The sequence below is a fragment of the Geotrypetes seraphini genome, chromosome 2 (genome assembly GCF_902459505.1).
Source record: "Geotrypetes seraphini chromosome 2, aGeoSer1.1, whole genome shotgun sequence".
NCBI classification, from domain to species: Eukaryota; Metazoa; Chordata; class Amphibia; order Gymnophiona; family Dermophiidae; genus Geotrypetes; species Geotrypetes seraphini.
The window spans coordinates 362,532,973-362,545,111 of NC_047085.1; the positions used below are offsets into that span (position 1 = coordinate 362,532,973).

Sequence of the window (12,139 nt, forward strand, 5' to 3'; positions counted from 1 at the left end):
GGTAAAGAAGATTGCGACCTATACATAAGGTCTGATTAAAATTAGTTATTAGAGCATAAGCATTAATGATAGCCGAATTATCCTGTCTGTCTCGAATGCGTCCTTATACAAGAAACTTTTTAAAGAGCTTTTGAATTTTTCTAATGAGGATTCATCATGTAAGTAAATTAGTAAGTTGTTCCAGAGCTGGGGTGCTATAACCGAAAAAATAGTAGATCTCCTAGTACCTATTACTTTTAAAGAAGGGATAGTCAGCAAATGCTGTTCTGTTGATCTAAGTGTCCTAAATGGAGAATATGGTATCAGAAGACGATCCAGAAATATTGGTGCATTAGTTTGTCGGATTTTAAAGGTTAACAGTGTAATTTTATAAGTTATTCTATGCGAGATTGGTAACCAGTGTGCTTTTTGTAGAAGTGGTGTGACCTGATGCTAGGGTCCACCTTAGGAGATCTAAGTCTCATTGTAAACAATACCCTGAATTCTTCTATTCGGTTGCTGCAGTGGCCATAAAAGCAAACGGCATGCTAGGAATTATTAGGAAATGGATGGTAAATAAGGCCAAGAATATTATAGTGCCTCTGTATCATTGTATGGTACGACCTCACCTCTGGTATTGCATTTAATTCTGGTCACTGTATCTCAAAAAATATATAGCAGAACTAGAAAAGGTTCAAAGAGCAACAAAAATGAGGAAAGGCTAAGGAGGTTAGGGCTGTTAGCTTGGAAAAGAGATGCTATTACTATTTCTTATTATTTCTATAGTGCTACTAGATATATGCAGCACTGTACATTAAAAACTTTCAAGAGACTTAGTAGAGCTTAGTAGAGCTTACAATCTAATCAACAGTCAAACAGGATGTGTTGAGTATCAAGTTACCCAGATATGGTAAGGAGTATAGTATTTTATTTGATACTTGGAAAACATTGAAATTTATTAATAAATTAACAGATATTCCAATAGAGAAATCTACTTATCAATCCTTATGGCTAAACTCCAGGATTCAAATAGGCGGGTTTGGGATCTTCTGGAAGCATTGGATGCAGGCAGGCATTCGTACATTCGTTATATCTAAAGGGAAACTGCTTGTTTTTTCACGACTGCAACAATCATTTGGTATTTCAAAGTCTCAAAATTATAGGTGGTTGCAGTTGAAGCAGGCCATTCAGAGTGGGTTCCCTGATTAGCAGAATCTCAAAAATCATTATAGCTTGCAGGTACTATGCTTCCAGACAGATTTGCTGGGGGCATCAGGCCGCCTGGTGGTATAAATTAATTTCTGAATTCTTGACTAAGAAATCAACAAATAGTCTTAGAGACATTTGGAGCTTCGAGATAAAGCAATATATTTGTGCATCTCGATGGCCACGAATTTGGACTTGGAGGATGAAATGTACAGCGTCAGCATCTATGAGACAAACATGGTTTTTTACTGTCACATAGATCTTTTTGGACCCCTGTTAGGTTACATAAGTTAGACAGTTCTAAATCTAATAGATGCTGGCACTGTCATCTAGACATTGGGACACATAGAAACATAGAAATAGACGGCAGATAAGGGCCCACGGCCCATCTAGTCTGCCCACCTTAATGTCCCTCCCCTACCTTTGCCCTGTGAATAGATCCCATGTGCCGATCCCATTTGGCCTTAAAATCAGGCACGCTGCTGGCCTCAATCACCTGTAGTGGAAGACTATTCCAGCGATCAACCACTCTTTCAGTGAAAAAGAATTTCCTGGTGTCACCTTGTAGTTTCCCGCCCCTGATTTTCAACGGATGCCCTCTTGTTGTCGTGGGACCCTTGAAAAAGAAGATATCTTCCTCCGCCTCGATGCGGCCCGTAAGATACTTGAACGTCTCGATCATGTCCCCCCTCTCTCTGCGCTCCTCGAGCGAGTATAGCTGTAATTTGTCAAGCCGTTTTTCGTATGGTAGATCCTTGAGTCCCGAGACCATCCGGGTGGCCATTCTTTGCACCGACTCCAGTCACTGGATCATCTTGTTCTATTGTCCTTTGATACTCAACTTCTGGAAGTCAATATGGGGACAGATTAATCTCATACTGGAATCAACAATCCCTTTGACGTATGAGGTAGTTATATGTGGAACATTGCTGCATATTAAGCCCCTTATGGACCACTACAAATGCAGGCTTTTCCTAATTATGACAGGGAAAGCCATGCAAATGGTAACTCGCAATTGGAAAAATTGCGACCGCCTGAATTTTCCTTTTTGGTGGGCCAGTTTATGTTTAGGTTACAGATATGAAAAGATGAATGCTGATATGTTAGGATATAGCAATTTATTTAAATTGGTTTGGGGCCCATTAACATCCTTTGTTACTTCAACATAGTTGTCTTTTGTTTTTATTTTTTGTTTATTTTTATACACATCCAGGACAGGGTGGGTGGTGGGGGGATATCTTTTTGGTTTATTCTTTGATTAAATTATTGGATGGGAGGGGAGGGATATTTTTCTTCTGTATTGTTATTGATTGATTTTAAGTGCTTATTTTGATTATTAATGTCTGTATAATTCCTGGCACTTTGTATTAGTTTTGAAGAATTAATAAAGATTAAAAAAAAACAACAACAGTCAAACAGGATAAGTAAGGTGATAGTTTGATCATATTATGTCTATTTTGCGTGATTTGCTTTGGCTACCTATTTCATTTCTTATTGAATTTAAAGACCGGTTCCTGATCTTGTCAATCCTGGTAAAAATTGACATAAAGGGCTAAATTCTATATATGATGCAGAAAAAAGTGCTGGCATATTTTCCCTTGTTTAGCCTAATTTGCATTTTTATGTAGGTGGAGGACCTCTTTTATAATGTGGCTATAAGAAGGAAAGCTTTGAAAAATGGAAGCGAAGAATATTCAAAAATAATAGATGTTGTTAGCAGGTAAGGTATTTCTTATAATTTCATGTGGGGCTGATGGTGTTAACAGCCATGTTCAAGAATAAGACAAATGCATAACTCTGTAATCAAGTTTCAAGTTTATTATAAATTTGGTTGATCGCTTATTCAAAATTCTAAGCGATGAACATATCAGTAAAATTACAAAATTAAGGGGGCAACAAAACAAACAAAGAACTAAACCTTACGAAACAAATTGAAGATTAACTTTACAAACATATTAAAACAAGAGGAAAGGATGGGAAAAGAAATACAAATTGCTGATAGAAGAGAAGACAATTATGATAAAAAAACAATAGGAAGGGAGAGAACAATGAACCTCAGAGAAGTAATGCATAACAGGAAGCCCCACAGTTATGAGGTAAAGTGATTCTCTGCTTTCAAAGAGTGGGAGGAAGAGAATGGGTAGGAAGTGAGAAGGTGACAATTGCAGGACTGTTTGAAAATGCACAGATTTTTAGAGACTAGTGCAGGGGTAGGGAACTCCGTTCCCCGAGATCCGTATTCCATTTGGGTTTTCAGGATTTCCCCAATGAATATGCATTGAAAGCAGTGCATGCAAATAGATCTCATGCATATTCATTGAGGAAATCCTGAAAACCCGACTGGAATACGGCTCTCGAGGACCGGAGTTCCCTACCCCTAGACTAGTGGATCATTTCTATGAAGAAATGTCCTCAAGTGGGATTCTGAAGAGTTGTTCAAATCCCACTTATAAAGGTGAACATACATTTATCCTAAAAGGGCTGTTTAAGAATTGCCCATCCTTAACAGCATTCCCTGGGAGAGGGAGGCATTTTGGACAGGATTCAGAAAAAAAGCATGAATATATTGCATTTTATTTTTGCTTTTTAGATGCATTTTGCCCGAACCATAGCGCCAGTTAGGGAGGTGCCATCTGTTTTTGCCTATGCATAAAGATGCACAAACACAGGCACAGGCACAGGCACATATATATACATGCCTCATACAACCCCATCACCCAAAGAAACACACTTTACCATGTCTTTTCACATCCAGTCCTCCATCTTTTTGTTTCCAGTATATCCATCTGTTATATTTTCCTCTCCCATTATTATTTTTTTTATCATACCTTTTGAAGTCCACTGCTAAGTCCCCAATGTGTTTAAATGACCTCACACCAACAACTCAATTGCTGTAAAATATAGGTAAGTTTAATAAAAATCAAGAGTCAGCTTACAAAATATATGATCCCAAGAAAGGACAAAGTAACAACAGCAGTTGAGCCTAACGAAGGGGAAAAAACACTCAGAGTACTGGTAGTCTGAGATGCCCAGTTCGTTATAAAAATCAGCCTAGGAGCCTGGGGTTCAGAGTGCTACATAGTTACTAATTACGTACTTAATTTCAATTGGCTTTCCACACTTTATCATTTTTACTGATTGGATGATTTATTCCTAATTGCAACTGAGTCATTACGAAGCTTGGCGTCAAATATGACTTCTCTATTTCCCCTGACAGTGCATTCTTAATACTAAGGCCATTTTATTGTAGTTGTCAGCAATTTCACCTGCAGTTCATGTCATTTTTGACCATGTCATCCTGACCTGCTGTTGTGACATTCTTGTGACCCAAGCATTTCTTGGAAGGTCCCTTAATAGAACAGCTACTAGGGCAAAAATGAAGTTCTTTTTGCAAAAGTATTATTTGTGCTGCATGAATTCATAGGTCTCATTGTAAGTCATGCTTCATTAACACAATGTCTCTTCTGAGGGTCTTTTTCCTCAATCTTTCCTCACTTTTTTATCATACCTTTTTTAGTTAGCTTTCCATTTAGGTACCTTTTGATAAACAGTATATAAAAGAATAAAGAAACTTGGAAACAAGCATGAGTTTGCAAATGGGGGAAAAAAGGAAATGCACCGTTTTATTAGAAGAGGCACTTTTTCACTCTATTCATGTTATAGACAGATGTTTAATCATTGGAACAAGGTAAATTTGTATAAGACACGTTTTATAATAAACAGTTCATAAGTAAACAAAATCATTATGCACAAAGCACTTCCTTAGCATACAGCATAAATGAAGATTCTATGTAGAAAAGAACATATAGGAGCCCTATTACTAGGCTGCGCTAAAAAGTGCCAATGCTATTACTAGCGTGGAGCTTTCCCGCTCACTGGGGTCACTTTTAGCGTGCTGATTTTCTCATTAGCATGTGAACCCTTACCACCATCACCACCCATTATTTAGGCAGTAAGGGCCCTGCACCAATTGCATGCTCAGTGTGCAATGATGTAGCTTTGCTTAGTGCCTACTCTTCACCCCCCGGTGACGAGTCTAAACCATGCGAGGACAATGCCAGGCAGACAGTTGCACGTAGGACGTCAGCGTGCTGGATTGAACCACTATTTTAAAGAGCTTTGAGGGTGTGTGTGGGGGGGAGTGGGAGTGGGGGTGCACAGTCTGCAAGCATCTCACCATGCTATCTCAGTACCCATTTGCAGGTGGAAGGACCCAGTCCCAGTGTAAAATTAGGGCACTCCATGCAAGTGCCTTGTTGTTATTGTAATGCACGAGGATGGCGTGTAATATGGTGTCACAGGTTGAGGAAGGACCTAGATTGGCCGCTGTGAGAACAGGCTACTGGACTTGATGGACCATTGGTTTGACCCAGTAAGGCTATTCTTATAGCCTTATGTACTAAGACTAAGTATCTTAATAAAAAATTTGGCCCGCGACTTAGCCTGTGTTTTAGAATTTGGCCCCTTATGTGATTGAGTTTGACACCCCTGTCCTAAGGTATCATCTCACAAATCAGAAACCCCTGCCTAAAAGAAATCTCTTGAGGCTCAGAAGTTAAAGGCTCTTCTTCCATCTTCCCAAGGTGGTGGGTTCAAATCCCTAGTATGGTCAGGAACCCCAGGACATAGTCCTATTATTTTTTAGTGACAACGATAGCTGCTGAAGGCAGAAGAAGCGAGTGCAGCTCGAACAAGGAGGTAACTGGGACCCCACCCCCCACACCCCGCTGACCTGGGAGGCTTTCCTCTGACATCAGCTCTGACATTGGAGGGAAGCCCTGTGGATCGGCTTTGGAAGGGAGGGTAGGGATCGCCAGCAGTGGCTTCAGCAGAGGGGGGCATACAAGAAGGACGAATCCCTGGCAGTGGCAGCTTGGGCAGGGAATATCTTCTGTGGCAGTCAGGCCACTTACCCCCAACAATTTGCCTACGTACCCCTAAGGGTATGCGTACCACGTGTTGAGAAATACTGGTTTAGATCTTACAAAGTTCTTAGAAACTTCTCAAAATTCTGTTCAGGAAAGATCTACTTTGTTAGTAATATTATTGTCAGTAGAGAGGAAAATGTTGATTATGAGAACTTTTTTCAAAAAGAATGTACTTTTTTGGTCAGACTATATTAATGTTCCCTGATGTTTCCAGACAAACTCAAATACATTGTAAGGCCTTCCTCCTGCTGAAGCCTACAGTGTTGGGAGGGGTGTCAGGTCAAAAGCGCGCCGGGACAAAGACGCACGCAGACAATTGAGCGCAGCGCGGAGGTGCGCGCCGCAGAAAATTACTGTTTTTTGGCTCCGACAGGGGGGCGTGGGGGGAACCCCCCCACTTTACTTAATAGAGATTGCGCCGTGTTGTGGGAGGTGTGGGGGGTTGTAACCCCCACATTTTACTGAAAACTTCACTTTTTCCCTGTTTTTAGGGAAAAAGTTAAGTTTACAGTAAAATGTGGAGGGTTACAACCCCCCAAACCCCCCACAACGCCGGCGCAATCTCTATTAAGTAAACTGGGGGGGCTCCCCAACAAAACCCCCGTCGGAGCCCCTAAAAACTGTAATTTTCTTCGGCGCGCGCCTCCGTCTTGCGCTCAGTTGTCGGCGCGCGCCTTTGTCTTTCGCGGGGTTGTCTATGAACCGTTGGGAGGGGATGGATCCTTTTTCTTAGTTTTCCTGCAAATGTCTGATGACCTGGGGCACAAATTCTTATATATATATATATATATTTTTTTTTTAAACTCGATGCACTTAGAAACTTTGCTTGGAAATAAAAATGTGATTGTGTCTAAATAGTATATGGGCAGGTTCTATAAGGATTAGATAGTAAAAGTTTGCCGGCTTTATTTTGAATACATGTTTTCTTCATTTGGAGTAATATGAAACCTCTTATGTTCCTGTAGAAGTGGGCTTGGAAATAATGTTTGGAATTCCTTTTCATCTTTATAAGATGTACTCCTTTTTCTTATTTTTACTAGTACTTGTAACTATTTAAAAAAAATTCTAATAATAAAAACTGAGAAAAGAGAGGCCTGGAGTACTTACTACAGGGGTGAATAAATGGGTCACTAGAGCTGCAGCTGAATGTTGAATATACGTAGAGACAGGTCTGTTAAAGAGGATACCAATTACTAGCTTGTATATTTTGGATGGGTTGGAAGCGATGTATGGGAGGTGGATAGGCTGAAGAGAAGGCAGTAGCCTGAGGTGTAAAGGATGATCAAAAATCAGATTTGTGCTTTAGGTCTGAACTGTGTCCTGGAATAAGAAACAAACTTTGGTAATGGATTAAAGGGAAGAATTGAACTTTATTCCAAGGCAGTGGACTGTGAAGACTGAATCTTAGTGGTACGTTAACTGTGGTGGTGCATTTTTCAGAAGCTTGAATTTTAACATGTAAAATGTGAAATGATGATGGAAGATGCTGTTGCAGGCATTACAGCGATGATGAACCCTAATATTTCTATATACTTGGAGAGGGTGGAAAGTAGCCTTTAGAGGTGTGTGTCACTGGCATTAGAAGGCGTCAATTTAAAGGCTGACACCCCCCCATTTATAAAACTGTAGTGCAGTTTTTAGCGCCAGCCGCAGCTGTAATAGCTCCGACGCTCATAGGAATTCCATGAGCATCCCGTGGCCAGTGCTAAAAACCATGCTATGGTTTTGTAAAAGGGGAGGTAATTGAGGTTAGTTGGGACAGCTTTTTAAATTAAGAACAGGTCTAGATAAATGCTAGTAATCTGTCTCATGAAATACATCTTAAAACTCCATTCTTTTTTGGAATATAGGTATGCTATTCACAACTCGGGAATTAGCTTCTCAGTTAAAAAGGTAAGTACTTAGAATTTATATCTTCAAACAAAAGTTTATTTTAATATTTATTTATCACACTATCAACATTGCTGTTGCTCTAGGTGATGTATTACTTACCGTATATACTCGAATATAAGTCGAGACCCCCCTTTTCTCTCCAAAAGGAGAAAAAAATAAAAAATAAAATGGTTGACTTGAATATAAGTCGGGCAGCTTAATATTCAAGTGTCCTGCCCTGTCAGGCTCTGCACCCAGCACCCTTCCATCTTCCCCTCCCCTGTCAGGCTCTGCACTCTCCCTCCAAGGCACTGCCCCTTTCCTCCCTCCCTGCCCAATCTTCCTACCTCTGCCAATATGGTGGAGGTGCAGCGGGTCCTCTGCCGATCGTTGGAGGTGCAGCAGGCAGGAGCAAGCTTTCTGAACTCCTTCCCCGCTGCTAACCGGCTGCGCAGATCCACTTGGTCCAAATCAGCAGCACGAACAGCAGCGTGATTTAGCGTTGCTTCCCGGCGTTGAGCGGCTTCCTTGCTGGCTCCCACGACTGGTGGGTAGTCAGTCCTTCATTGTAAGAATCTGTGTTGAGAGCTTCATTTACATTTTTTCTCTTCGTTCCCCTTCACTCTGGGCTATCCTGCAAGTGCTCAGTTTCATTCTCTACATGCAAGATGGTAGGTGAATTCCATAACTTTACTCCAGCACAGCAAAAGGGTCATTAAAGAAGTTTCTACATATTTCAGATTAACATTGTCCCTCAGAATGGCTGAATTTTCAGAACCCAGGTCTTTTAGGGTCCCTGTGTTGGAGATAAGTGGCTTTTTTCTTTTTTGATTTCCTGGCTTTTATTAAAGTTGTTCAGTAGTAAAAATTATAATGAATCGCAATTGAAAAGTCCTGGTGGGGGTGAACTTTCAGGGAGAAGGGGTGTTCCGGCAGGATGGATTGGGCATCCCTCCTGCTGGCGATAGGGGGTGTCAGCAGGAGGGATTGGGCATCCCTCCTGCCTCCGATCATTGAGGGGGGTTCACCCGGTGGGAGGGATTGGGCATTTGTCATGCCGCGATTGTTCGGGAGTGGAGGAGGTTCTGGCAGGAGCGATTGGGCATGTCTCCTGCCAGGGAACATTGGGGTGGGTTCAGGGATGCCGGGGCATTCCTCCTGCCACATGATGTTTGGGGATGGGGTTCCGACAGGATGGATTGGGCATCCCTCCTGCTGGTAGTCTTTGTGGGGGATGGGACGGGTTGCCGCTAAACTTATCGCGGCAGTAAGCACAGCGGCAACCCGATTTTCTAACCAGCATCTGTAACATAGACATCGGTTACAGAATTGGGTTCTTTTAGGCAGGCTTGGGCACAATTCTGTATAGGACACCTGTGTGCGATTCTCAAAAGCTGTTTAGGCGGCTTCTGAGACCGCGTGTCCTATACAGAATCCGGGCCTTAGTTTCTCGCTCTCCTTCCCTTCTTCATAGAATGAATTGGGAGCGAGAGTTGGGAGATATCCCTTACTGAAGATGCTTAGAAGGTGATTGAGAAAGCTAATATCTTCTGTGGCTGTTGCAATGAAGGAAAATGCTATTAAAGTTGCTAGACTGCAGCACTTATTTCCTGATTGCACTTCGCAATTGTACTTTTTCTAAATGAGAATCAATTTGGACCCGTTTTCTATTGGCGCAAAGTTCTTGATGCTTTACACCACTTCTTTTACTAAAGTGTGTTTGAAAGGGACGGTTTGTTGTTTTCTTTTTATAACTATTGTGGAACCCCCTCCCCCCCCAAATCTCTGGGAGTATCTCCATTGCTATTGTTTTGTATTTGGTTTAATTCAGAGTGCTTTGATGCTATGTTTTGCTTTTGTTGTACACTTTTTTCACTGCTTTTGGCTATTCTCTTTGCATTGCCCCTGGATTCAAATAGAAAATTTAGACATACTGAAGTGATTTAACGCACACTAACCTATAATGCGATAGCATGTATTGAAAAATTAACCGTTACTACTGCTAATTACTGAAAGGCGTATGCAGTGCTGTACATTTTGACATTTATAGATGGTCCCTGCTTGGAAGAACTTACATTCTAACTTGCACATTCCTACCATCAACAATGCTGTATGAACTTTTAGAAAATGAAATTCAAATATACATACAGCCGCTAAATTAGTAACAACCCATTCAGTTCTGTGAATAACCTCTTTTCATGTTCTATTCCAGCAAGGTGAAATGGTGGCAGATGTTAGAACCCTTTCAAATGCAACAATTGTGGACAATATACGGTCCATTTTTGGAAATGCTGTGAGCAGGTAAGAGACCGTTGGGCAGACTGGATGGACCATGCAGGTCTTTATCTGCCGTCATTTACCATGTTACTATGAGAAATGTGCATTACATACTTTTTTTTGGGGGGGTAAAGTTACAAGTGCTAAGTGGTTTCTATGGGATTAAAGCAGGGCATGTAGTAAGGGAGATGAAAAATTGGGTCCGGGTGCTTGAAGTAGAGAATTCTCTTTCCAACAGACTAGATGTTCTGTTCTCTTCAATATTATGTACCTGGTCCATGCTCAGGATTTCTTCAAAGTGAATAAAGCAGGTGTTGTCGTTTAGACTCAGATTCTTCCACTTACTTTCTGTCTGTCCTTGCCATTGCACCACAGGATCAGAGCAGCTATTTGTTTATATATACCACACATACTACACATTGGGTATAAATCGTGTTGATTTTCATTTTGAATGCCTACATGCAACACTATTAGATTTTTATTACAGATGACATTTTTGCCAAGTTCATTGGCTCCAGAAAAAAAGATTAGATAACTTAAAACCCAAAGTAAAGGAAACTTTCACACAATTTCCAACTGAGAAACTCCTAGTCAGTGGACTTTGCTAATTTTTAAGTGAGGGCCATTTTTGGTCCAAAAGAGCTGAAGGAGAGACGACAAATATCTTCCTACTTGGGGCCATGACACTTTTTGCTTCTTGACACCTGGCCTTCATTTTGAATGCCTACATGCAACACTATTAGATTTTTATTACAGATGACATTTTTGCCAAGTTCATTGGCTCCAGAAACAAGATTAGATAACTAAAACCCAAAGTAAAGGAAACTTTCACACAATTTCCAACTGAGAAACTCCTAGTCAGAGGACTTTGCTAATTTTTAAGTGAGGGCCATTTTGGGTCCAAAAGAGCTGAAGGAGAGATGACAAATATCTTCCTACTTGGGACCATGACACTTCTCGCTTCTTGACATTGATTCCTACCAGAACACCCGGCCTTGGTCACACATACAGAACACAGATAAACCCTATGCAAATACAGGGACAGGAAGCAGTAACAGGGAAAGCTTCTGGGCTGCCAAAAGCAGTGTGTTTACTTCACCCATGTTTCTGGAGGCCCAAAGAGTGAAAGAGCATTGCTGCGAACAACTGTGAGCAAGCACTGGATCCTGCTGGGAGGGAAGGGGACTCCAAACAGATGCGCTGGGCACCGAAAAGGTCTCTGTGGGCTGTCATTGGCTCACAGACCTTGCATTGAAGACCACTACCCTAGTTGGTCCAAATTAAGGAAAGAGAGAACCCAGTATTAAAGGAAAAATAACCTTCAGAAATTCAAGGGAATAACCGCACAACAATATCAATTTTCTTTTAATATCTTAATCCCCAAACCTTAAGAATAAACAAAAAACTTAAGTACCTCCTTGTGCTTAAAAAAAAAAAAAAAGGTTTTTCAGTGAGGCAGTTTCGGAGAAAACATAAATCTTTCCTTGGAAAGATATACAATTAACGTGTATATTTCAGAAAAAAAAAAGAGAACCTCCCATAACCAGAACTTTAGACTTTAGTTGTAAGAAAGCCTTCCTTCAAATTTGTGTAAACCTAGCTAGGGAGAGCAAGGGTAAGGCATTTTTGATATACTGCTTTTCTGTGATACAACCAAAGCAGTTTACTTATACTCAGGTACCTTCTCTGATTCTGATGGGCTCACAATCTGAGGGGGTCCTTTTACTAAACTGTGGTTTAAAGTGGCCTTAACAAGCCCTCACACAGGTTTTACGCATGCACTAAGGCCATTTTTACTGCAGCCAGAAAATGGCTGATTTTTTTCTACTTTTCTGTTCATGGCCATGTACTAATATTACTACTGGCACATAGCCATT

General features: G+C 40.9%; 1 protein-coding gene across 3 annotated transcripts in view; it reads left to right on the forward strand.

Annotated features, from left to right (window-relative positions):
• The window catches only part of MLH1 (mutL homolog 1), a 79,551-nt gene that overhangs the window by 25,153 nt on the left and 42,259 nt on the right, over nt 1-12,139 (forward strand). For 2 of the 3 annotated variants that reach the window (XM_033930530.1, XM_033930529.1), the window contains exons 6-8: nt 2,814-2,905; nt 7,964-8,006; nt 10,198-10,286. In XM_033930530.1, the coding sequence (XP_033786421.1) occupies nt 2,814-2,905; nt 7,964-8,006; nt 10,198-10,286 (224 nt within the window). Of the gene's footprint in view, nt 1-2,813; nt 2,906-7,445; nt 7,524-7,963; nt 8,007-10,197; nt 10,287-12,139 lie in introns of those variants that run through there. The other variant, XM_033930531.1, reaches the window with a different exon arrangement.